At 35.8% G+C, this 27332-nt stretch overlaps 1 protein-coding gene across 1 annotated transcript; it reads left to right on the top strand.

Moving 5' to 3' along the window:
• The first annotated feature begins 724 nt into the window (after positions 1 to 724).
• On the top strand, positions 725 to 27332 carry LOC142642050 (putative helicase MAGATAMA 3). The gene is made up of 19 exons (XM_075816404.1): positions 725 to 1102; positions 1388 to 1524; positions 2128 to 2337; positions 6907 to 7098; positions 7311 to 7346; positions 8976 to 9061; positions 9239 to 9289; positions 11313 to 11424; positions 11506 to 11611; positions 12745 to 12842; positions 15374 to 15478; positions 15548 to 15640; positions 21191 to 21244; positions 21411 to 21469; positions 21575 to 21659; positions 21905 to 22273; positions 23158 to 23280; positions 23382 to 23468; positions 26575 to 27332. Exons 1-19 carry the CDS (start codon positions 844 to 846, stop codon positions 26767 to 26769), a joined length of 2457 nt encoding a protein of 818 aa, XP_075672519.1. The 5' UTR covers positions 725 to 843; the 3' UTR covers positions 26770 to 27332.

The following is a 27332-nucleotide window of genomic DNA, read 5'->3' as shown; positions in this document are numbered from 1 at the left end:
AACTATCCATATATATTATTTAAACAAGTCACATAATTTACTAAAAGATATTTCATTTTGTTTTAAGCATACAATGGTAAGTAGTAGTGGGTTTTAATTTTCACATTTTATTTAGTTAGTAGGTGATGTAACATTTTTTTTTAGTAAGATGTGACAGTTTCTCATTAAAATAAAATAAGATTCCAATTAAAAAAAATACTAGAGGTAAGTCACACTCTATTAAAAAAATGCATATAATTAAAACTACATATGAATGATTTCTTTAATTACCAAATAATGGGCTGGAAGAAGATAGTTTTAAAAGTGTTTGGAGCCAAATTTTTTCCAATGGAATAAATATTCCTCCAAACTAGTTTGGATGAATATTCCTCCAACTCATTTCATAATAATTTATAAGACTACTCATGTGTATTATTTAAACAAGTTATATGACATATTATAATTAAAAAAATTATGTGAGTAAAAAGCATATGTGAATGGTCTCTTCAAGGGCTATATATTGGGTTGGAGGAAAATTACTCCGGACTAATTTGGAGATAAATTTTTTTCTTTTTTCAATTATTAATACTAGGTCAAGATTTTTTTTTTTTTTTGAAAAGGTCAAGAAAGTTTATAATATAACTTAATTAATGTAATATGATATTTTTCTCAAAAAAATATTTTATGATATTTACAACCTCACCACAATTACATTTTTTTTTAAAAAACTTTCCAATCAGAGAGAGAGAGTACATTGGCCTTCAAAGTTCAAACCCGGCCGTCTAAACTCTTCAACCACATAAACCCTTTGTTTTTGGCAGAACAAAACCCGCGCTTTTGTTTTTCTCTCAATTGAAGGCAGCCATGGCTGTGGACAGAGACAAGCTTGAAGATGAATCACCAATGCTCCGTTTCTACAGGATTGTTCTGGGCTGGGACTACTTCCGCCTCCTAAAGGAATCCTGCAAGAAAAAAGACAAGGAAAAGGCAGCGGATGGAGCTATTGGGCTCAAGGAAGTTAAGGACACTTACAAGGACATGGACGATTATATCTCTACTTTTGAGCCACTTATTTTCGAGGAAATCAAAGCTCAGATTACTCAGAGGACAAATGAAGATGAGGGTATTTTTCTATCTTCTTGTTTCCTTTGAATTTATCAATCAAATGGGTATCTGTCAAATTTTTCTCTCTTTTTTTGGTTGGTTGGTTTTGAATATGACCCAGAAAGCTCTTAACTTTTCCTTTTTCTTAAATTTTAGTATCCCTCAGTTTTCTCTACAGAATGGTCAATAAAAATTGTTGCTTTTGCTTTTTTTGATAAATTTTTGAAGTATGGAATGTGACACTGATAGCAATTCATACACACACAAATGCACACTCTTAAACTTTGTATTTTGGGCATTGCAGTGTCAGAATGGGAGAGGAGGCTGGTGGTGGAATGCAATGAGGTTGATGGGTTTCACTTACCGGCAGTTACTTATGCAGCTGACAATGCTAAAGAGTCCATATCACATAATGATCTTTTGCTTCTTTCAAAAGAAAAGGTAAAATGAAATCTGATCGTTTTTGCTTTCAACTTCTATATCTCCATGCATTTTAACATACAGTTCTTGAGCATTTTCTTTTTGTCTGGTGGTTTTGCATTGTGCTTGTCTCATTGTGTTAGTGCCCGTTTGCTATGGCTTATTTTACAGCTTTTTGAAAATGGGGTTGTTTGAAAAAGTTGTAAGTGTTTTTTTTTTTAAACTGTACTTGCTTTTCGATTTTGGATTTCTTTTTTTTTGTGGGGGGAGGGGGGGGGGGGGGGGGGGGCGCACAGTTGGGAAACAATGTATTTGGGTGTATATTATGCCATGTTTTTTTTCTTAGAAAATTTTTGAAAAGGAAAATTAATCTTGGGGCACTGCAAGGTTGATTTTCTGCAAAAAAATCAACTAGTTAGCTTTGGTTGATTCCAAGACAGTTAGCTTTGGTTGATTGCAAGATATAATTCAAGATAATCAGATAAACTGAAATATTGGTTCGAATTTAGTGTTTTTCCTCTTCTCCTCTTGAACTCTGGTAACCAAAAGGTAGCCTTATATATGGTAACTGAAATTAATTTATAATGCTTGGGCTCTCATTGATTGGAGTGTTGCTTATTGCAGTTTCAAGATGGTACAAGACTCCCAACAACATATGCATTTGCATTGGTGGAGAACTGCCAGAATGATCGTTTTAGACTTAGAATGTATCTGGCTGGAGAAATACAGCATTATAATACAGATGTAGTTAAATCTTGTCAAAGGCTGTTAAATATGCGGTCTTTGATTACTTCTCCTACTAGCGAAGTGGAGAAACTCTTTTACAGTCTAAAGGTAATTTTTTTCTCATTAAGTTAGAGAATATTTTAAGATCAGCCACTAATATGCAGTCCTTTATTCTGAAGAGATTCTTTTTTATTTATATATTATTGCTTTAAATTTTGAATCCAGATAATTCTAAGGAAATTTCTGTTTATTTTTCCTGTCTTTACACAATTGTTATCAAAAGTCCAGAAAAAAATGACAAAAGATAACAAGTAAAAAATTTGACAAAAGATTTTTTTTAATAGAAAAATATTAGCTCAAGTTGGTTATAAATTTTTATATGAAAATGATTGTGATTGTTCTCTCTTTGAAATTGTAATCTTCATCATCTTGTCCATTTGATTGACATGCCCTCACAAAGAGATGTTCGAGAGTTGTTGACAAGCATTTGAAATTAAATTTTTTATTTTTATTTTTATTTTAATCACCGTGTTTTCACTGAAAGGTGTCAAATTTGCAAGTGGATATGAAACCTTTGTAATTGTGGATGGTGTTTGTGTGCCCTAACCTTAGAAGTAAAACCTTAAAGCAAAGAAGGGTGAGGAGGGCAAGTGCCATGGAATATATATACGGATTAAAATTGATGCTGGACAAAAGCTTGAATGAACTCTGATACCAATTTTGATGTAGGATCTCTAGGGATTCAGCACTAAATTAGAATTTGTGATCAGATCTTGAAGTCCTGAATAGGGTTTCATGTTATGTAGGTTTAGGTAATTAAAAAGATTGGCTCTTTTTTGAATATGTTTGATGGCTGTTTGGTATTAAAGCAGTGAATTGAACAGGAAGAGGCAGATTAATACTAGGCAATCACATCTAGGTTTTGCTAAGGCAATCACACCCTCAAAGGCTTAAAAGAAGCGCCTGGAGTCTTATTAAAATCAGTCTCACTGTCTTTCCTTTATTGAATATACAAGACTCTTTTATAGGTTGTTGTCAATACTACTCCTAGGATTCCTAATAACAAAGAAAACCAATATAAAAGGAGAGGAATGCAAGGACTTTTAAAGGCTTGGAACAATCTGTGATGTATGTGAAACTCCAATTTTTTTATACTTTGTTCAGTTGGATGGGTTCATTTATGCGGACATTCAGTTTCTAATATTTTGGATTTCACTATTCTCGCACCTTCTCTTGAACCTTATTGTGGCTACAGTAAATATCCCATATGCTGTCTGGTGCATTTTTTTATAAGTAATTTTTATTTGAATAAAAATTACTTATATATATATATATATTAAAAAAAACTAATTAAGAACTTCTAAACCAAACAGAAAAAGGACTCAAAAAATAAAATAAGACTCATTGGCCTTTAGTACCGCCTTATTCCCTGAAACTTATTAAACTGAACCAGCAACTATTGAACCTAAAGAAACTTTATACCAAGACTAAATAATAAATAAAGTAGCCTATGAAAGGTGCCAAGAAGGCCCCACATTGAAACTCGACCACAATTCTTGAATATTTTGGTATTTAATCTTGTTTTTCCTCAAAACTCTTTCTTGCCTGCATAAAAATGAGGCTGCACTGCATGGTAAGGTATTAATATTTGATGTTCTTTGTGTTGTAAACACGTGATTCTTATTTCAACAAATTCTGTCATTTGGTTGGTAAGTCATATAGACTCTATTATCTCCAGTCAATTTCTATGTTATGAACGTACTACAAGGTCAGTACAACATTCACATGCCAACCTTTTCACAGAGATTTGATAGCAATTTGTGATATTATAAGCCTTTTGAGAAGGACTAGGAAGGAAAAATATGTTGCGGTCCTCATTTTGAAGATTTTGTGATTTACTTAGGTGTAAGTATTTTGAATTGGTATACTCAGCACGGAATTAAGTAGGTATGAAGGATAAGGTGCATTGGTTGCTGCTACTGCAGCAGGGCAGTTTTCGGGCTTCACAGTGGGGAATGCAGCTGGTTCCTTGATGACGGTGTCTCATCTTTTGTTTGCGGATGATACACTTGTTTTCTGTGATGCTGATTGCAATCATATAACAGCTTTGCGTGGGATTCTCTCTAGATTTGAGGAGATGTCAAGGCTAAACATTAACTTAGGAAAGTCTAAATTGGTTCCAGTTGGGGATGTGCCTAATCTTCATGAGCTAGTGGAGATTTTGGGCTGTAGGGAGTCTACTCTTTCGCTGAAATATTTAGGTCTTCCGTTGGGTGCTTCTTTTAAAGATAAGATGATTTGGAATCCTACTTTTGAGAAGATGGAGCAAAGGCTAGTTGGTTGGAAGATGTTGTATTTATCCAAGGGGGGTAAGGTTACTCTCATCAAGAGTACTCTCTTTAGCTTACCTACGTATTTCCTTTCTCTCTTCCCTATTCCAGTCAAGGTGGCTAAGAGGATGGAGAAATTACAAAGGGATTTCCTTTGGACTGGTATTAGGGACGATCATAAAATTCATTTGGTTAATTGGTTCAAGATATGTAGGCCAGTGAAGAAGGGAGGGATAGGCATTAGGTGTTTGAGAAGGTTTAATTCTGCCTTATTAGCCAAATGGTTGTGGCGCTATGGTGTGGAGAATGATGCCCTTTGGAGAAGGGTCATTGGGGCAAAGTATGGGAATGAGTGGGGTGGTTGGTGCACAAAATCTGTGTCTGGGCCATATGGTGTCTGTTTATGGAAGTTCCTTCGGAGCAGCTGGTGGAATTTTTCCAAGTTCATTCGGTTTGAAGTGGGTGATGGATCTCGTGTGAAGTTTTGGGATGATGTGTGGTGTTGGGATCGTCCTCTTAAGGAGGCGTTTTCAGATCTATATAATATTAGTAGGAGAAGGGATGCTTCAGTCTCTGAGTTTATGCGTTTTGCAAATGGGAGAGTTACTTGGGACATTCAGTTTCATCATTTAGCGAATGATCAAGAGTCTCAATCTTTGGATTCGTTTATGGCTTTGATCTATTCCACAAAGGTGCGGGGTGTTGGTTCTGACGTTCTTTGTTGGAAGCCAGCCAGCAACCGAGGCTTTAAGGTGAGTGGGTATTATCATTCTATGTCCCCTTCTTTTGGCATTTCCTTCCCTTGGAAAATGGTGTGGCAATCGAAGGTTCCTACTCGGGTAGCTTTTTTCTCTTGGACTGCGGCTATAGGCCAGATTCTTACTATAGATAACCTTCGGAAGAGGCATTTTGTTATCCTTGAGTGGTGTTTTATGTGCAAAAGGTGTGGGGAATTTGTAAATCATCTCCTCCTTCACTGTCCTATAGGTTATGAAATATGGAATATGATCTTTTGCCTGTTTGGTATTTGTTGGGTGATGCCTTAAAGGGAGTGGATTTGTTGGATTGTTGGACATGCAATTTTAGACGTCATTGTAATATAGTTATTCGGAGGTTTGTGCCGCACTGCTTGATGTCATGTATCTGGCAAGAGCGGAATTCTAGAAGTTTTGACGGTTGTGAACGGTCCATCATTGAAATTAAGTCTTTATTCTTTTTTACTCTTCTCGAATGGTGTCTTGTTTTACCATCTTTTTCTTGTATTTCCCTTCTTGCGTTGCTAGATCATTGTAATTTGGTTTTTTGATGTTTTTGCCTCTTTGTACATTTCCTATGTACTGTGCTATGTGTTTTTAATAAAATCTTTATGTTACTTATCAAAAAAAAAAAAAGGTGCATTGGAGACTTAATAAGTGTTTCAATGTTAGATATTTTATGTGGTGTTGCTTACTCTGATTTTCCTTTGAAGGCAGTCTGGAAAGTAAGAATTCCTATGAAGGTAGCTTTCTTTGTATGCATCACGGCCCAGGGAAAATTCTAACTATGGATAATCTTATCAAAAGTGGTATGGTGATGGGAAACAGGTGTATTTTGTGTAAAAGAAGTGGTGAAAATGTGGACCATTTGCTATTGCATTGTGCAGTAGCTATTTGTAGCTTTTGTAGTGAAGTGAGCGATGCTGAAGAAGATAAAAAGATTGTTTTATTGTTGACGAAGAAGCTCCAAGACTTCAGGAATAAAGCTAGGAATGTTGCCCCTTCTGGTTTATATATGGCATGTGAGGAGGGAAAGGGATAGGAGGACGTTTGTTTGACAGGAACTATCTATAGAGAGATTCAAAGCTCAGTTCCTTGGGTCTCTTTTTTACTTGTTGTTCTTGAACGAGAACCTCCAACATATAAGATTTTATGAATTAATTGTCTTTGTAATTTAACTTTGCAAACCGTTCCTCAACCAAAGAATAAAATCTACAGATTTAATAGTGAATGGGAACTGTAGTAATTAAACCCAAACATAATTGTTGCTTTGTTAATTTTATATGGAATTTGATTGATAAGGTTGACCATTAGTGGTGTTTTGCTTTACTGATTTTTAGTTTAGACTAATATAATGCTTGTAGTGATCTTTCTATTTGTTGTTGATACAGCTCAGCTTCTTGCTTACAGTACCCTAAGATTTTAAGCAGTTTTGTTTGATCTTGTCCATCAGGCTGGCAAGATCTTTTTTCTCCTTGTACATTGCCAATCAAAATATTCATTAAACCATACTTTATCCTATATGAAGTTTGTTATCATCCTTGCTGGTGAACTGGTCGTTTATCAAGTAATGAATGGAATACATCTTGCAGATCTGCAGTTTATCAACTATTGCTCGTGAATATTTGGCTATGTGGTCAATTGGCTCTCTCCCTTTTAAGGATCTAATATTATCAGCTACTGAAAAAAGTCTTGGTTCTGACAACCAGGGTTGGAAAATTTCTAAGTTCCTAGAGGAATATATAAAAGACAATCATAATGAAACCCAACAAGAAGCCATACAGGTAACACACTACTCAAATGATTAAATATGATTATCAATTGCTTGCATTTTTAATATGATTGCTACTACCCTAACTTGGTGTTGCTTACATGTTGCAACAACCCATGACAGTTTTTAAACTCTCTTTCTGTCCCCATCTTTTTTCATTATCTTTTTATTTAATATTTAAGGATTATGCTAATCTGTTGCTTTGAGTGTTATTGTCTGTTGCAGGCTGGTCTAGCACGTAAAGCTTTTGTTCTGATTCAGGTTCGTATTATGTTTTCTTGAGTTTCTTCTAGATTTATTTATGACATGCTTTTCCTTTTTTTATCTTCTACTCGGTCTTTCGTGTTCAAGTGGTACATGAGTGGGGTTTAGAACGTTGTGAGACAGTTCGGTTCTTATCTACTGTTGGTGTTACAGGGAGAACTGTGAGGAGCCACACAGACAACCACACTGATAGCCATAGTTGTTAATCCAAACTTCTAATTATAGATTGGTGATGTCAGATTGCTACTAGCACTTTCTAGTTAGTGCATGTTACCAAAGCTATCAATGTAGCCATGGGAACAGGATCTAGAATCTGTTTTCTATGTTTTTTTATGCTTCAGTATTTGAGGTTTTTTAATGTGTTAGACCCACTTCAGACATTGATTGAGAAGATTCCTGCATGGTTTTCGAGGTCCCTGGTCACCTCACAAAGCACCGAGGGTTATGTTGGTTTCAAGTTTATAAGTTGGTTTATGAGTCATGGATCTGTTTACCTGTAGTGGTTGATTGTAATATTATTGGAAAACCTGTGAAGATTTTTATTTTTGATATTTTTATGGATATTTTTGTGATTTATCTGAATTTAAATAACTCTAGTTCCTAGAGTTTTAACGAAGTATATGATGTGCATATTAGGAATTCCATGTGGTTGACTGTTTTAATCCTATTAGAAGCAGGGAAAGTTTTTGAGTCTATGAAGATGACTTGTTGTACCCAAACATAGTTTGATTTATGGAAGTGATTTGATTTTGTTGAAGACATGGATGCTAGCGTCTATCTCTCCCCTCTCTTCCCTTATCTTTGTTTTCATCATTTTCTTCCTCAGCAGCCCCTTACAGCTTTATATTGTATCAGATTTTCACTTATGTCCAGCCATCCCACTATCTTTGTAATTTGTTCACTGAAACCCCTAAGCGGGAAATTCTTATGGCTGTCCCATGTCACCTCTCTCTGTGCATGTTCCATTATCAACGACTTTTAGAAAGAAAAAAAAAAAAATCGCCTATTTTTTTTTTTTTTTTGGGTGTGTAAAATTGCCTAATCTTTTAGTTATTCAAACCATAATGGAGGCACTAAAGAAATATTTTGTAGTTATAATTGTAAATTGAATTAAAAAATTGTTTCCCAAAAGCACCAGGAAGTGTTCAGAGTGGCTACTTAAATTAGTTACGAATTAGCATTTAATGTCTCAAGATCAATTTTCAATTTAATATCCTTAAAATAAATGCAAAAGGTGGCCACTCGGTTACATACATAAGTAGGAAAGATTGTTTTTCTAGTCTTTTCTGTCTATCTCCATCTCATATTATTAATGTTGTAACTGTTGTAAGTGCTAGCCAATGAGATCTAAGCTCAAACAGCACCCCCTCTCCTTGTAAGATCAAGGTCGAAGGTGAGGTCATGGATTTACGACCCAACAGATACTTGAGTAATTTACCAATAATAAAAATTATGAACATTGAGATTACAAATTATTAAGAAAGAGCATCCTGTCATTCTTTACTCAGAAAATAGTGTTTTGTTTTATGTAACAAGAACTATTTTTTACTTTGCACATTCTGGTTTGGTTAAATTATGTATTTAGGTACTGTAAAACGTGGATACTGACCATAAGCTTCCTTTTAGGGCCCCCCAGGAACAGGAAAAACAAAGACTATCCTTGGACTTCTAAGTGCCATTTTGCATGCGACTCCAGCAAGAGTGCTCTCCAAGTAAAAATATCCCCCCCTCCCCTCTCTTTCCCTCCATTAGTATTTGGCATAAGCATTATATCATTCCTGGGTTATGGTGTCTGTTGTAATTATGAGGAGTGCAGAATGGGATATATCATACAGTTCATTCTATGGCTCATTTATTCATATATGTTTCCTGCTTTCTTTTTCATGTAGGGGTGAATTCCTTGAAATGAAGCGTGGGCCACAATTACCTATTCAGGAGAAGTATGTGTTGTTACTAACTCTTTTCTTCTTTTTGAAGACATTCATATTTTTTTCATATTTGACTTGAATATTATACATGTCTATCTATCTATATGTTTTTACATGTTGACCATTCCAATTATTGCTTTATATTATCTGGAGAAGTATGATCATTCTCATTTGGGATTGTTCTTTTTTTTTTAATAAGTAAAATTTCATAATTAACTGAAAAGAGTGCCAACCATGTACACAACAACTGGTACACAAAAATTAAACATGGAAAGTATAATGATCAAGCAAATCAGGCAAAGAAGCAAAAGAAAAATAAACTTGAAGCATTTACCCACTCAAACAAATTCTTGAGAAATAAAAGCTTTATGTCATGAACTGTTTTTTCACACCCCTCAAAAGTCCAAGCATTCCTCTCCTACCAAATACCTACATGAGGCAATGAGGAATCATGCTCCATGTCACATATCACAGCATTACTGCACAAAGTAAACTTGCCCAACTAACTAGCTAAGAGCTCTGCAACACCTCGGCATAACCCAATCAACACCAAACAGTAAAAAATCCATATTCCACAACTCCCTAGCAAGAGTGCGAAGTAAATGATCAGGAATTTTTCCATCCCATTGACGCATCAATCCATCACAACTAATTGCCACCTTCACAGGTTATTAGCAGTTAAGATTTCCCCCAATGCTAATGTCCAATGGAAAAAACTGGCCTTTATTAGCACCTTAGGTTTCCATAGGCTCGTCCAAGGAAAAGATGATTAAGCAAAAATTACCTAAGTGATACTTAGAACCTTTCTAAACTACAAAATTTTCTTAAGCGAATCTTGGATAATATTTTTGAACCAAAAATGTTTACAAAATGACTTAAAAAACCCTGCCAAATAAACAATTGAAGATACCATCATTTTGTGAGTTTTTTGCACTAAAATACTGTTTAGTGTTTACGTGACAGGTTTTTTACTGTCCAGATAAGTTTCAAGTGCAGTTTTAAAATAAACATATGATTCAAAAAGTTTAGAGGCTGTATGGTTGCCTGTTTTAAAAGAAAAAGGTAGTGTCCACACTAAAAAATTCTTGTTTAGCCAACTAATTTCAAAAACACAATTAAAGATTTTGTTCTCAAAACCATTGTGCAAACACCAAAATTTGAAACTTCTTTTAGGCATCTGCTAGCCTGTAGTGCTGAACCACTCAAAAGTGTTCAAATGGGTTCGACCAAGTGCATATATTAATGATTTTCCAACTGATTACAAAAATAGCTCCAGCTTTAACAATGAGGATTTGGTTACATATAAAAGCTAATAAGTTAATCAGCCTCCCCATGATCTCAGTACAAACCCTATGACTCATCCAACACCATCAAACATTTTGCCAGCATGTAAAGAAAATAATTTCGATGCTATTTTTCTACTGGGGATGGATGAGTTTAGTGTCAACCTTATTCATTAGCGATTAGAGTCAAACCATACCTGGATCACTTGAGAAGTGTGGCAGCAACTAGGCCCTGATCTGTTTAAGTACTACCCAAACCTACTTATAAAAATAAAAGTACTACCCAAAGCTATTCTTGACGAGCTTGAGTCCCTCCCACCCTGGGAAAAGTGGTGCAAATTATAAGATGCACCAGGATTAGTGCTCAAAATTAGTGCTATTATTTATTTATTAATTTATTTATCCTAACTGAAGATTATGTGGGATTATGTTTTGTTTTAGAATGATTTTCCTTATTGATGTAGTCCTTGAAAACCCACTTAAAAAAGGCTCTAATAAACAAAAAAAGAAAAAAGAGATTATTGTGAATGAAGTTTTTTTTTTTTTTTTTGATAAGTTATGTGAATGAAGTTTTATATTGTAATTTTTGTGACTCTAAGTGTTGATCTCTAGTAACTTTGGTGTTGATTCCAACTAAAACCTAAGTGCTGATTTTTGGGGCATATCATTTCCTTTACATTTAATGTTTTCTTAAATTCCTATATTATCTTACCTTCTTATTCCTTTTTGATCTCTCCTGCATCGTTTTGCAGATACAATCACTGGGTGAGTGCATCTCCATGGTTAATTGGTGGTAATCCTAGGGATAGCATAATGCCCATTGATGGTGATGATGGTTTTTTCCCTACCTCAGGAAATGATTTGGTAAGTTTTGATCCATAACTATTACCATTGTGAATTTGTGATCTTGAAGAATAATGTTTGCTAACTTTGAATATATTGCAGAAACCAGAATTAGTCAATTCTTGTCGTAAATATCGTGTTCGTGTGTTAGTATGTGCCCCATCAAACTCCGCACTTGATGAGATTGTCTTGCGTGTTTTAAACACTGGTACAAGTTTTTTCTTTCTAAATTTTCAAAATGAAATTCTGTGTGATTTCATTCCAGTAGAATACCAAAATTAATTTTTTTTGATAAAAGAATACCAAAATTATTATTGCCAGATTCATGTTTTATATTGACACACCTATTCCATGAAATCATTTAATCCATGATATGCATCAGTACATGTAATGGTGTTTGTATGACATGGGAATTGAGTATTAGAACTGGGAATTTTTAATATGTGCTATGAATTGGGTTGCCCATACGCCCAGTGGGTACTTACCTTCCAGTCTTCCACCTATTCTTATTGTAGAAGTAAGTGTCATTTGAGCTATACAATGTCGTAGAAAAGGCTTTATGTGGTCTACTTATGTGGTCTAGTGTATCATGTTATTCACTGAGTAATCTATCAAATTAAGGGCAGTCATTATATAGGAGAGTTCATTAAACCTACCAACCTGATGAAACCAACCCAATCCAACCCAATGCCCTGGGTTGGTGGGTTGGGTTTATTTTGAGCCTTAGGTCGGGTTGGCTTGATAGTTAACCCATCTAACCCAACCCAAACCACCATGTATATAAGTTTATTTATTACACTTAAAATTTTCTAGATTGATTGATTGATTATGGTATTTTGAGAATTAGTTTTGATGAATTTGAAAATTTTGAATATAATATAAGCATATTATATGAATTGTAATAATTTTTATTGGAATTTTTTAATATAATTGATAAAAGCCCAATTTTATAGAAGGCATAAATACATGATGTATGCACAACCAACCGACCCAACCCAACCCAACCCACAACCCTACATATGTGGGTTGGGTAGGGTTAGTTTCTGCACATGATGGATTAGGAATTTCTCAACCCCACAAGGTCGGGTTGGGTTGAAAAAAACCCCCTAACCTGAACCAACCGAAGACCCATGCACTCTCCTAGTTAGAGCACATTCTTTGGCAGAACCCATTTTTTCATTTTTTTTATTTGGTCCCATAGTTACAGAGTTTGCCTAAGTACTTGAAGGTAGTTTATGAGCTCTTATTGTTTTATATTTACTTTTCTTTAGTGGACATTTAGTGCCACATGGCCATTCCTTGATGTAATATTTTCTTCAAATGTATTCGAGTTATTTTCAGGTGTTCGTGATGAAAATGACCATGCATATAATCCTAAAATTGTGCGTATTGGTCTTAAGGAGCATCATTCTGTTCGGGCAGTCTCCATGGATTACCTTGTATGTATTCAGCAATCGTAAAACAATATTGAACTTCACTTTATTAATTTTGTCTTCTTCTTTTTGTCCAAACTGTTAATTTTACTAATTTTAAAATCAGTCTCTGTTTATGGTAAATCAAAAGAATATGAATAATGATAAAGTTCTATAAACTGCTGACCAGAAGAACACAAAGCTTTTGAAATCTACAAAGGCAGATCTAAAATGTCTAAACCATGTAATAAATACAAGAAGAGGCATACAATGAAGCAATTATTTTTTCGATAAGTAATAAATACAATGAAGCAAATTTGATCACTAATGAACTTAGCTTTGATTTGGCAAACAAGACCTTACGAATGGGTTGCTCCTCCACTTTCACTCTTTTTGCTGGAGAATTTGCCTAAAGTTTGTCAATTTCAGGACACAAACTTCAAATTTGGTATCAGGGCAGTGACATTTCCAAACACATTGAAATACTTCTATATTCTAATTCTCAGGTACTGGCAATTTCTTTAATGGAAAAAAGATCCATAACCTTTGAAGGATCAATCAAATTCTCGTTGAGTAACTTCCTTCGAATCTCATCAAGACTCCCTTAGGCCTCGTTTGGGAGGAGGGAATGGAATGGAATGGAAATGAATTAAAAGAATAATTTTAGAATATTCTTTCCTTTCTCTTGTTTGGGAGTTTTAATGGAAGGAATGGAAAACCCATTCCCTTGATTGGGAGTTTAAGTGGGAGGAAATGAAATGGGTAGGAGAGAACACTCATTCCTCTCTATTCCCTTAAAACCTTAAATTTTCATTCCCCTCAAAATTGAGATTGGGAGGAATGAGAGTGAATGAAATTAGATTTAATGATTTTTTAACTAAAACTCCCAAAATACCCTTATATATTTAACTCTTTATTTTAAAATAGGGGTCTAATAGTAATATTGTTATAAAATGATTCCATTTCATTCCCTCCATGTTGCTCCCAAACAAGATTACTTATATTCCATTCATTTTCATTCCTTTTCATTCTTTTATTTTAAAACATCCAATTAAGGTTACTTAATTTCATTCTATTCCGTTCTTTTCCCTTACTTAAATACATTCAGCTCCGTTTGGGAGTTCATAAGAGAAGGGAATGGAATGGAATGATCATAAGAGAATGGAAAGGAATGGAATGTATTTAAGTAAGGAAAATGAACGGAAAAGAATGGAATGGAATGAAATTAAGTAACCTTGATTGGATGTTTTAAAATAAAGGAATGAAAATGAATGGAATGTAAGTAATCTTGTTTGGGAATAACATGGAGGGAATGGAATGGAATTATTTTATGACAATATTACTATTAGACCTCTTTTATAATAAAGGGTTGAATATATAGGGGTATTTTGGGAGTTTTAGTAAAAAATTCATTAAATCTAATTCCATTCCCTCTCATTCCTCCCAATTTCGAGGGGAATGGAAATTTGAGGTTTTAAGGAAATAGAGAGGAATGAGTATTCCCTCCTACCCATTCCATTCCATTCTCTCCCACTTAAACTCCCAAACAAGGGAATGAACTTTACATTCCCTCCATTAAAACTCCCAAACAAGGGAAGTGAAAAATATTCTAAAATTATTCTTTTTCATTCCATTCCCTCCTCCCAAACGAGACCTTAGAGTGCAAATTAATTCTTTTAAATATACCTTCAATGGTGCTGATATACTATCTACATAAATCTTATGCCTACAGAATTGGAGGTGCAAAAAAGAACTGCTTTTATTTAAAAAAGGAGGATGGTTGGCCAAAGAACCCTAGCTCAAATGACACTTCCTCGGTCCATAAAAACAGGGTAGAGGGTGAGTTGATAGGCACATAGTTCACTCAATGCTTGTGTTAGTACTTTTTTTCTTTTTGGGGGGGGGGGGGGGGGGGTGGGTGTGAGAGAGGAGGGTTTCTGATTTCATAGAAGATGAAGAGTTGCTTAGCCTGCATTTGTTTTGGTGCAAAATTGATGTTTGGTTGTTTTCCTGAAAATGCACTAGAAAACATTTTTTGGTGTTTCGCTCTTACAAAAATAAAAAGTATTCCTATATTTTTATATAGATATTAAATAAAGACATTAATTCACCACTTTCAAATATTACTTATCAAAAAAAAAAAACCACTTTTAAGTTTTCAAATAATAATAGAACAATTAATATCAACCTGAATGGCACAATCAAATTATAATTATGAAAAATTATACCATAAGCACAATCAACATAACAGTGAAAAGCACCCAAAAAAAAAACACTAACAGTTCCTTAAAAATATCTAACAAAAAGGCAAGGCTGAGCTTTTAAGTCGATAAGAACCAAAGGTGTAACCCAATACATCAACTGCCCAAATAGAAAATTATTAGGTTCAGCCAATGGTGACTGATTTTACAGTATTAAAATAATAAAATAAAAGACGATGGTTGCTTATTTTGTATATGATGGATCTTGAATGTCTTTCTGGTACCAAATTATATCTTCCGATACATATATAGTGGTAAGGTGAGTCAAAATTTTGACATGAACAATTTCCTTTGCAGGTGAAACAAAAGCAGGAAAGCATGAGTGCTGATAAAGATAAACATGGAGCTCCGCAAAGGGATAAGGATAGTATACGTGCTGCAATTTTGGATGAGGCTGTAATTGTATGTAACTTTTTCCTTGTGTTAAGTGAAATTATGTAGTTTCCTTTCTGATTTCTGTATAACTGGCAGGTCTTCTGCACCCTTAGCTTCAGTGGTTCAACTCTTTTCAGTAAATGGAATCGTGGCTTTGATGTTGTTATAATAGATGAAGCAGCACAAGCTGTAAGTTCGCATTATTTTATGTGTATTGCTTTTCCTCATGTCTTTTGATGATTCTAGCTATATTATGGCTGGAGGTAGTGAAGCTTAACATACAACTGCTTTTTGCTTTACATTAAATAATCATATGGGATAGTTACAAGGAGAGAAACCTTTCTACAATTGGAAAATTAAAAATAGGAAGCCTTTGCTTATGAATTTTCCCTGTACTATCCTGTTCCTTTTTGTTTTCTGCAATAAATTTGGCTTGATATAAGCCTCCATATTTTATATTTAGTTGTAGATAAACAGCTGATCTGGGTTTTTTAAAAAAGGGCTATACGACAGCTGAGCAGCCTTTCCTCTTCTTATTTAGTTGTAGAGGTTGGACCTTGGTTCAATGGCAAGTGTTTTGTACTAAAAGTGATATGTCACTGGTTTGAGCCTGGGAATTACCCTCTTCAACACAAATTGGGGGTAAGGTTGCTTACCGTGACCTCTCTCGGACCCCTCAAGAAGTGGGAGTTTTGTACACTAGGCACAACATTTTATTTACAAGTAATAACTTTTTTTTGGGGGGAGGGGAGGCTCATGCAGACATGGTGTGTACGTAAGATCACCTAAAGAATTACAATAGTATAGGATTTACAATCACAAAAAGAGAGAATCAAAGTCCAAGATAGAGTGGTAATTGCTAGGACCCAAAATATAGTGCCATTCAAGCAAAGCAATGTCCTAATGAAAGTGACGCAGGACAACCAAAGATATTGTGACTGGAAAAATAAATAACAGGAAAACAAGGATAAAATCCTAGGAGTCAGCATCAAGCGAGATTGGAGTTGGCACACTGTAAAAACAAAACGCATTTTTTTCTTAATCTCAAAACTGTCTTACAAAATAGAAAATTTTGCTCAAATAATAAACAACAAAATGCATAAAGAAACCTTATTATTAAATGGCCGGGCTTGGTAGGTCTTTAGGCCCAATTTTTAGTAGGCTCCATCCATAAGGCTACAAGTTGAAGACCTTCCAAGGAAAGTATACGTCATCAAAGCCTCGCAATAAACGAACATCAAATCTACCATTGCCCTTCAACCTCCACCTCAATTATGTAAGACCCTCTCTACTTGTGATGTTGGAGTACATGACAACTATCAAAGAATCCACTGCCTCCACTAGGACCACTTCATTCAAATTCACTTTTTGACCAATTATAACATTAAAACAAGTCAATATACTTATAAAAAAAAACATTAAAACAAGTCAATATCATTTTAACATAAAAAAGTGCTCCACATTAGTATCAAAAAACAAAACAGAATCAATTTTTTTTTTTTATAGGTAATAAGACTTTTATTGAAAAATTGAACATCATGTTCACGATGGTGAATACTTTGAACAAGAAATAGATACAATATAATCAAGAACTAAAGGAAATAGAGACTAAAAAATCAGATAAAGAAATACAATTCGTACACCCCCAAATACAAGCCCAAAGAAACAGAGTACCAAAGAGGAGAGATTTTAGATGATCTAACGTTCTCTCCTTGTCTTCAAAAGTGCGAGTATTGCGTTCCTAACAAACTAACCACATTAAACATGCCAGGACCATATTCCAAATGGTTAAACAATGCTTTCCAAACCAGTTTCTCCACATAAAGAAAAAAAAAGCTGACTGACCTTGGCATTACTTATTAGATCCCAAACACTGCAAAAGCTTCACATCATAAGGCGTGAGAAAACTTACAGTGAAGAAGAAGGTGATCTACTGATTCCCCATCACAGTAGCATAAACAACACTTATTAACCAAAAACTGACCTCTCTTGACAAGATTGTCAATGGTGAGCATCCCATCATTAGCTGCTCTCCATAAGAAGAAAGACACCCGTTTAGGCACCTTTGCACACCAAATGCACTCCCAAGGAAATTTATCGATGTTAGGACTAGATAACAGCTTATAAAAAGTGAGATCGTTCCTGTTAGGGAGGTGAATAATAGAGATGCTTTGGCTAATATTCTTCATTGTAGAGTGGGCAGATTGCCTATGAAATATTTGGAGATGCTCTTGGGATCTTCTTTTAAGGCAGCTGTGATTTAGAATCCTATTTTGGAGAAAATGGAGAAGAAGCTATCTAGGTGGAAGCGTCTGTATTTATGTAAGGGTGGTAGACTCATGCTACTAAAGAGTACTCTCTCAAGTCTCCCTACGTACTTTTTATCCCTTTTTACTATTCCTAAAGCTGTGGCAGTTTGATTGGAAAGTATTCAGAGAAATTTCCTGTGGGGGTCTTCTGAGGGGAGTTTCAAGTACCCATTAGTGGCCTGGGATAAAGTGTGTTCACCCATTGTGAGGGGCGGTTTAGGGATAAGAAGTGTGGTGTCATTTAATCAAGCTCCATTAGGAAAATAGCTATGGAGATTTGGTCATGAAGTTACCCATCTCTGGCGGAGAGTTATATCCACAAAATATGGTGAGGAGCAAGGGGGGTGGTGCACTAAAGTCCGCAAGAGATCTCATGGGTGTGGTCTCTGGAGAAGTATTAATGAAGGGTGGGAGAGCTTTTCTAAGCATCTGTCCTTTGTAATGAGTGAAGGAACCCGTATCCGCTTTTGGCATGATAGGTGGATCGGTGAGAATACTCTAAAAGATCGCTATCCTGAGCTCTGTGTGTTCAGCGAACAAGGATGCTTGCATCTCGGAGGTTTTGTGGGCTCCAGAAGGGGGTTCTGTTAGAGTATGAAATTTAAGGTTTTATAGAGCGTTTGAAGATTGGGAGTTGGCTGCATCTTATTCTCTTCTTCAGCTTATCCAGCCTCGTATTCCTCGGGGTGATAGGAGAGATACACTTTGTTGGCGGCTAAAAGGGGATGGCAAGTTTGACATCCAGTCTTACTACCATGCGATTCAGGGTACCTCGAATTCTTTATTTCCTTGGAAGGGTGTTTGGAAACCAAAAATTCCTAAGCGGGTGGCATTCTTTCTATGGACTGCTGCACATGGTCAGATCCTCACTTTGGATAATCTAATGCTTAAGGGTCGCCATTTGGCTAATTGGTGTTGTATGTGTTGCTGTGATGGGGAGTCGGTAGACTACCTTCTTCTTCATTGTCCTGTGGCTCATTCCCTGTGGGCTCTCATGCTTCAGGTTTTTGGCATTCTTTGGGTTATGCCGGGTTTGTTATCTAGTTAGCATCAGTGGCCTGAGAAGCATAATTCGGATATTTGGAATTTGGCTCTAGGGTGCTTAATGTGGATTGTGTGGCTGGAACAGAATCGTCGATCTTTTGAAGATAAAGAGAAGTCGTTGGAGGAGTTAAAGATTTTATGTCAATGCAGTCTTTTGGAGTGGTCTCGTTGTTGGGGTTTTACTGAATGTTCTTCTTTCTCTGAGTTTATGTCTTCCCTTAGCTTAGTTTCCTGACTCCTCCTTTGTTGTTGTGTTGTGTGTTCTTTTTTCTCTTGTTGTTCATCATTATGAACATTTTGTACTTCACATTTAACTTTTTCCCTCTTTAATATAAGTTTTTGATTACCTATCAAAAAAAAGAGCGCACATCAAATACCCCAGACGTAGTCAATCTCCAAACCAGGTGATCATCCCCCTCACCCCTTGGCATAGAGGAATAAATAAGCTCAAAAAAGGAATAAACAGTGTTTGCCTCCCAATCCTAAGGACCATGATGGAAAAGTAAATTCCAGCTCCTTCTACCTCCTTCAGAAGTAGATACTACCAAATCAGAGACCCATGCTTCTTTAGATAAAGAGCAAGCAAAGAGTAGATGAGCAACCATTATATTATTTTTGCTAATTTGATAGGTTTTTTTTTTTTTTGGGTGGGGATGATTTTAACCCTAGAGGCCTCCACAAGAAGTGCCAACTAGTTGAACTACAAGGCTCTTGGCAAGTAACCATCATATTATTATCTGCTCCATCCCCATCTTTAAAGGCAGATATGAATCATCCTTCCTCAGTTCTTAACATTTTACTCAACCTCTGTAACCATAATATAAATAATGGTGAGAAATGATCATCTTGCCTTAGCCCCCCTGAACTATTGAAAATGCCTAATGGGGAACCATTCACCAACAGCAAGATGCATATCCTAGATATGGAAGAGTGAATATAACATCACAACCTATCCCTAACCCTAAATCCCATTTTCCCCACACAGATAGATTAAAGTATCATAGTTGGCATGGTCTTAGGCTCTTTCAATATGCAGCTTACAAACGACTCCTAATTCCCTTTATCCTGATTAAATCAAGATCATGTCCAATGTTCACCATTATTTGGGATTGGTTCTTTGCTGTAGATTGCAAACAATTAGGTAAGCTAGGTGGTAAATTGATGTAGCTATAAAGAGGAATTTCTAGCTGCAACATTTGAATGGTGATAATACATCTATCAAAAGCCAAAGCAGGCTGATAAGGGGGAGTTTTACAGGTCAACTTCCAGGATGGGTGGGTTTTGTTGCCCCCACGCACCCTAGGGAGTGGGGATCTCTAGCCCACCCACCTTGCATAGCCTCTGATCCCTGGTTGATAGAAATAAATATATTCATAGGCCTAAGTAGAATGAGGAAATGACTTTGAACATAAAAGGTTTTGTAATAGAAAAGTCAAAACGTGCCTCTTTCTCTCCATATTTTCAATAAGACCTCCAAAGACTTGACAGTGTTACTAAGCTACACACTGAAAACATAAAGATAACAACTCCCTCCTAGGATTTCTAAAAATCAAAAAAATGTGAGAGATGCTCTGCATATCATTTGTATTTCTAGAGAGAAGTGTTACCTACTTACCTCAAGAAGTTGATTAGCCATGTATGTGCTGAACTTTGGCATAGCTTAATATGTCTTCGTTATAGCTAGATACACATTAGATGTGTGCTATATGTCTAAAAGAATAGAACAACAACAACTAGGCCGTAATTCCAAGGCTCAATGATTGATGTCTTAGAAAGTGGCTGAGGCATAATTTAGTTTGGAAGGCATAGAAGCAGTTTTGTTGAAAGGAATTTTTGTTACATATAGCACACATCTAATTTGTATCAGTGGAAGGCGTAGAAGTAGTTTTCCCTTATGTAGACAATATGGTGAGAGGAATATTTGCATCTTTAATGGAATTTGGTTGTCTACTCCAGAGCTGAAGTCTTTATTTTTGCAGCCAAGTATTAGTGGTCTACTTGTTTTGGCAATGTTCATAACTTCATTTCCCTCCTTTAGAGACTTTATTAATGAGCTCGTACCCAATTCCCAAAGCTCCTAATTCCGTGGGGTCTAGGAGAGGTGATTGGAAGGCAATCTTACCCCCATTTTTTTTTTTTTTTTGGAGGGGCTGATTTCCTGACTCAAACTTGCAGCATGCCACTTTGGGTGGAATGTACTTGCCATTGCGCAGAGGCCTGGCCTTTCCTTTGGAGACTTTGTTGATTATTTGAATTTTAGCTTTTTGATTCTTTAGAAGACCTCTGTGTATAGTGATGGTGCATATAGATTTCCTCAAAATTATTATTGCTAATTGCACTATAATTAACATTGAAAAATTTATCAGTATCTCCTTCACATCTACAGGTAGAACCAGCAACACTTATTCCTTTGGCTAATGGATGCAAACAAGTATTTCTGGTATATATCTGGTGCTTTTTGTAATGCTATGGAAGTCCCACATCATATGTTTATATCATGGCTCCTTTTATCGTAATGGCCTATGTGCAAACTGTTGACCTATTTGCGTAGGGGCTGGCACTTCGGAAATGTTTATGTTTTAGCTCATGTTTAGTTCTGTTTTTAGGTTGGTGATCCAGTTCAACTGCCAGCAACTGTAATTTCTCCTATTGCAGAGAAATTTGGGTATGACATTTTAGTTTATGAATGTTGTGTCGTTTAATTGATTTGTACCTAAAAATTCTGTGCATATAATTTTGCTCTCTCTATTTCTCTCTCTCAAAATTGAAGATATGGGACAAGTTTGTTCAAGAGATTGCAAAGGGCTGGTTATCCTGTGACAATGCTGAAGACTCAATACCGAATGCATCCAGAGGTTAGATCAGATTTATCTAATGGGTTTTTTTATTAGAGAAATTGTTAATTGATGATACTTGGGAGCACATCACAATATACATAAACCAACATGGTGAATCCTAATAAATTTGGATATGGTATGGCATGTTTTTGGGAGTAAAACAGAATAAATGAAATTATGTAACTGAGAAAGTAAGTTTCAGAATTTTTATTTATTTATTATTATTAAAAATAATAGTTCTCAAAACCATTCTTTTCAACCAGATTAGAAGCTTTCCTTCAAGGGAGTTTTATGCTGAGTCATTGGAGGATGGGCCTAATATAGAAGTGCATACCAGTCGTGACTGGCATTCATACCGTTGCTTTGGACCATTTTGCTTCTTTGATTTACATGAAGGGAACGAATCCAAGCTCGCAGGAAGTGAATCTTGGGTAAATGTTGATGAGGTTGAATTTGTTCTCCTCTTGTACTGTAAGTTGGTGAGTATGTACCCAGAGCTCAAGTCAAGTTCTCAGTTCGCAATTATATCCCCCTATAGCCAACAAGTAAAACTGCTTAAAGACCACTTTAAGACTACTTTTGGAGTGGATTCAGATACAGTAGTGGATATTACTACTGTTGATGGTTGCCAGGTAAAGTACACTACATTCCCTCATATAATTTTACTTTCATTAGAATTGCTTTCTGATAGTATCTTGAACTTAGTGTTTTAGGACATATGAAGAGTTGGCTTTGTTTTTGTTTTTTTTGTTTTTTTATTTTATTTTATTTTTGATGACATGGAACCTCACCAAGGCAGGGCCCTTTAGACCCACCCCTGGTGAGTAAACCACACTAACATATGAAGAGTTGGCTTTTTGGTAGTTTCCAAAATTGAGTTGTCAGTTGGAATGTATAATGCATAGAATTGTGCAAGCTTGATTTCCCATGCAATGGTCATATCGAATGGATTATATTATCAAAGGAAGAGATTGAGTGAGAGAGAGAAATGATATATAAAAATATTTTACCCATTTTCGTTCTTTTTCTATAATGTTGTTACATTTCTTTATTTGAGATAATAGGATGAGTTGATCTAAACCATACTCAAACCAGTTATTGTCCTATTTGATAACTTGGTTACAAGTCAACAGGTTTGACTAGCATTTGCTTTGATTGACCCAGAGCAGGTAGAGTAATATGAACATTTTTTTATCTTTTAAAAGAAATAAAAGGTAGCTTGTTACTTGAAATTTGGTTTCTGCCGTAGGATTTAAAGTTTCAATTAAACCCATTGCAGTTCCTCATATGTTAGATGACTAAGATCATTAGGTTCTTGGTGGGCTCAAATGGCACTTTATCCTCACATAAGAATGAGTAGAGGGTGGGTATGTGGTTTCAAAATCCATTGGTTGTATGTAACTTACCAATTAAAAAAAATTGAGTTCCTTGTGGACTTTTTTTCCTCTTGTTTGGCTCTAGTTCTGGAAAATAAGATGTTGAAGGATAAAGGCAAATCTTTTCATCTTCTTTACAGGGACGTGAAAAGGATGTTGCCATATTTTCATGTGTTAGGGCAAGCAAAGATAAAAGCATTGGATTTCTGGCTGATTATCGGCGAATGAATGTTGGGATCACCAGAGCAAAGTCTTCTGTCCTGGTATGATATTATTTTGCATTTGGATGTTTTCAACAGGACTTTTGTTGTCTCACGCACTTCACCTTTGCTCATGGAAGCTAAAGCTTTAGCTATTTCTTTAGGTGGTAGGGTCTTCCTCAACGTTGAGGAGAGATGAGCACTGGAATAACTTAGTGGAAAGTGCTGAGAACAGAAAGTGTTTTATTCAGGTGAATATTTCTTCATTGAGTTTTTTAAGAATTTTATTTCAGCAATGCATTCAAAAGTTTATTTGATTTGCTAAGACATAAATTTTACCTAAGCCTTTCATTGAACTTATTAAAAAAAAAAGCCTTTCATTAAGCATCACAAATCAATTTCATTGTGTTTAAAAAAAAAATCAAACTATTCTTTATTGTCCCAAAATTCTGGAATGTAGCTTATATTTAATGAAAGCCAAGTGTCATTACCTATCAAAAATAATAAATAAAAAATGAAAGCCAAGAAAAATTTTACAATGTTAAGTCGCTCAATAACTTTTTATTCTATATGTGACCTCCTTCCATTTACTCATTATTTTTATCTATATAAAAAATATTTAAAAAAAAAAAGTAATTTGACAGATGCACTTATCAAAAATATGGATATTGTTACAAATCCATTTTTAAATCATATTATCTCCTTATACCCTTTATGCTTACAAAATATAAAGATAATGAGAGATCAATAATTATTTCATCTATAAAACGGTGGAAGTTTAGTAAATAAATGAGTTTATGAATTATATAGTAAATAATATCCAATTAATATGAGATTTGGTATGTGTGTTAAGCTTGAAAAATATCAATGATGAGTTGATTAAAATATTAGTATAATTAGATTTATATTAACAAGTATTATATTAAGTGTAACTTGAACCTTCTGAGTGGTGAATAATCTGCTGAGGGATGGATGGGATGGACAGGTAGATGGTGCGTAGTTTGTAGAGTTGTTCTTATGTGGACTGGGTAGCTCTTGATGCCTCCAATACGTGCAAGTGGGGCACTGATTATGTGGGATAGAAGGGTGCTTGAGAGTTTAGAGTTTGTTGTTGGCATGCACTCAGTGTCTTATAGGTGGGGGCAAGTGGAACATGGGTTTGAGTGGGCTTGTTCCTGGCTTTATGGCCCTACTGACAACAGAGGAATTAGCTTAGATTCGGCAAAGATGGGAGGGTACCTTGGTGTTGTATAGGAGATTTTAATGTCATTCGCTTTTCTAGTGAGAGGTTGGGATGCCTAGGCTTAGCCCAGCGATGATGGAATACTCTGATTTTGAGGGCCTTAATCTGATTTTCTTGCCACTGGAGAGAAGGGTATTTACCTGGACAAGTGGTACAGATCTGCCTCCAATATCTAAGATTGACAAGGTGGTGTTCTCTTCAGATTGGGAAGAGCATTTCTCAAATGTGATCTGACAGATTTCACCACACCCAATCTTGGATCATTGTCCAAATTTGTTGGAGGCAGGGGGATGGTGAGTGAGGAAAGCCCTTTCTGGTTTGAGAAAATGTGGTTAAAGGAGGGGTTTGTTGAGTGAGTCAAGTTGTTATGGGATTGTTACTCCTTCAGTGGGACCCCTAGATTTGTGCTAGCCAAAAAGTTGAAGGCAGTGAGGGAAGATCTTAAATGGTGGAATAAGAGAGAGTCTAGGAACTTAGGAATCAATAAGAAGAAATAATTGGGGGAGTTGGCAAGGTTGGATGCGAAGGAAGGAGTCCATGGGCTCATTGATGAGGAGGAGTGTAAGGGATGAAGTGAAAGCTAAGTTGTATCTCATCTCTATGGAAGAGACTTCTTGTAGACAAGTCGAGAGTCATGTGGCTTAAGGAGGGTGATAATAACTAAGTTCTTCCATAAGATGGCAAACTCTCTTAAATGAAATAACCATTTGGGTATTTTGGAGGTGGATGTGATGTATGAGAAGGAGTAGGAGATGACGAATCAGGTGGTCCAATTCTATCCGTCTTTGTATCAGGAAACGAAAGACTGGAAACCTTCATTCAAGTGGTTGTAATTTGGTCGTATTGGGGTGGTGGAGAGTGGTTACTTGAGCAGAGATTTGAGGAGAAGATACTACAAGTTGTTGGGGATTTTAAGGGGGATAAAGCTGTAGGACCAGATGAGTTTACCATGGCTTTCTTCCATCACTGTTGAAGGGTAGTGGAGAGAGATGTGTTGATATTCTGAGGAGTTTTACCAGTATGGGAAGTTTGACAAATTCTTCAATGATTCCTTTATAGCTTTAATTCCCAAAAAGAACAATGCTTCCCATATTAGATATTTCCGGCCTATTAGTTCAAAGTGGCTTTCCCAATTCTGTAAGCGAACTCCAACAATCAGAAGGATTCAATAGTCTTCATTGGTGAGGGAGGTTGAGGGGGAGGCGGAGTTGGGATGTTATGTTTCATTGAGATTTTAATGATTGGGAGTTGGATTTGTGGGCTGCCTTTCTTCATCTTCTAGAGTCTCATATTCCTTTTATTGAGAGTGGAAACTGGGTGAGGTGGAGGTTGAGGAAAAATGGGAAGTTTGACATTCGTTGTTATTATAATCTTTTGAGGGATCTTCTTTTGTCACTTTCCCTTGAAAAGGTATTTGGGGTGGTGAAGGCCCATCGGCAAGTTTCTTTTTTTGTTTGGACAGCGACGTGGGGGTAAATATTCACTGGCGATAATCTTAGGAGAAGAGGCTATACTACAGTGGATTGGTGTTGCATGTGCCAGTGTAGTGGGGGAGTTGGTGGATCTTCTTTTCATTCATTTATTTTTGGGGGGGGGGGGGGGGGGGGCATCAGTTGTGGAACTTTGTTTTTTAGATCATTTTGGGTCTCTTGGGTCTTATCAGAGAGTGGTTGACCTTTTGTTCTGGTGGAGGAACTAGTTAGGGAAGCATTAGTCGAATATTTGGAATTTGGCTTGTTATATTTGATATGGATCATTTAGTGAGAGTGTAACAGTCACACATTTGAGGATTGGTCTTCAGCTCGGGGATTTACATCTAGACAGTCCGTCCCAATGTTTATAGAATCTCTTTCTTGTTGTACATAATTCTTTTGGCTAGTTTCTGGCTTTTTTTGGCATAAAGTAGTTTGTTTTTAGCCCCAAAACGTATCATCTGATTTTATGCTATTCATTAAAACCTATACATTCTATGCTTTTCCTTTTAGCACCGATACATATCATCTGATTTTATACTTATTCCCACATTTTCAAAACATATTTCAATAATTTTCTGAATTTTGAAATATTTCCTGGGATCACATAATTCCTACATGACAGTTAATTTCCTCTTGCAGGTTTCCAAGCCCTATAACTCATTTTTCACTGATGAAAATCTAGGTTCCATGAAATTGGAAACTGGAGAACATGATGAGGTAGATAATAATGCAAACCTTCATAGTAATCTTGGGGATGTTGACCACGAGCAGGTGGCAGATGACCTTGACTATGGGGATGAAGACGGTGACATGGAAGGCTTTGGAGATGATTAAGTCCACCTATTACTATGAATATTATCTGGCTGGGAACCACAAAGTTTTGGAAATCACTTTGCAACTACAGGTGTGGGTTTGTAAGTTGAAACCCACCAACAATTTTGTGTACTTTCATTGAAACGATCCTTTTGGAGGAATTTCTACGTCAGAATGGCAACTGTTTTATACAAGGTAAACTCTTCATTGATGTTAAAGGATTATGCTCCTTTGCTGGCTATTGGGATTGGGAGTATTATGTATAGAGGCTTCACAAGATCGAGGTACTTGATTGATCCCCTTGAACTTATCACGCATTTGCACTACATCAAAGGAGATAGAAGTCATGTTGCTCCTTTGATGCATGATAATTCACATTTTGTAAGATCCTTTTATAATATCAAAAAAGTAGGCTAGTAGGGTATTCTTAGCAATGCCCCCTTAGAATGGTTAGTGTATTTTCTAGGTCTCAAATGTATCAGTCCACTCTTTCTACAATAACATTGATTTTCTTGATTTCTTTTACCAATTAAACAAAGACAAAAGGCGGAAGATAGGGGAATGAAAAGAAATTTTCATTTATA

This window comes from Castanea sativa, chromosome 7 (genome assembly GCF_040712315.1).
Source record: "Castanea sativa cultivar Marrone di Chiusa Pesio chromosome 7, ASM4071231v1".
NCBI classification, from domain to species: Eukaryota; Viridiplantae; Streptophyta; class Magnoliopsida; order Fagales; family Fagaceae; genus Castanea; species Castanea sativa.
This window is presented reverse-complemented; position numbering and strand designations above follow the sequence as displayed.

Coding starts and splice junctions, on each gene's coding strand:
- LOC142642050 (XM_075816404.1), top strand. CDS start 844: ATGGCTGTGGACAGAGACAAGCTTGAAGATGAATCACCAATGCTCCGT. Junction 15,641..21,190: donor TAGATGAAGCAGCACAAGCT/GTAAGTTCGCAT, acceptor TCACATCTACAG/GTAGAACCAGCAACACTTAT. Junction 23,469..26,574: donor ACAGAAAGTGTTTTATTCAG/GTGAATATTTCT, acceptor TTCCTCTTGCAG/GTTTCCAAGCCCTATAACTC.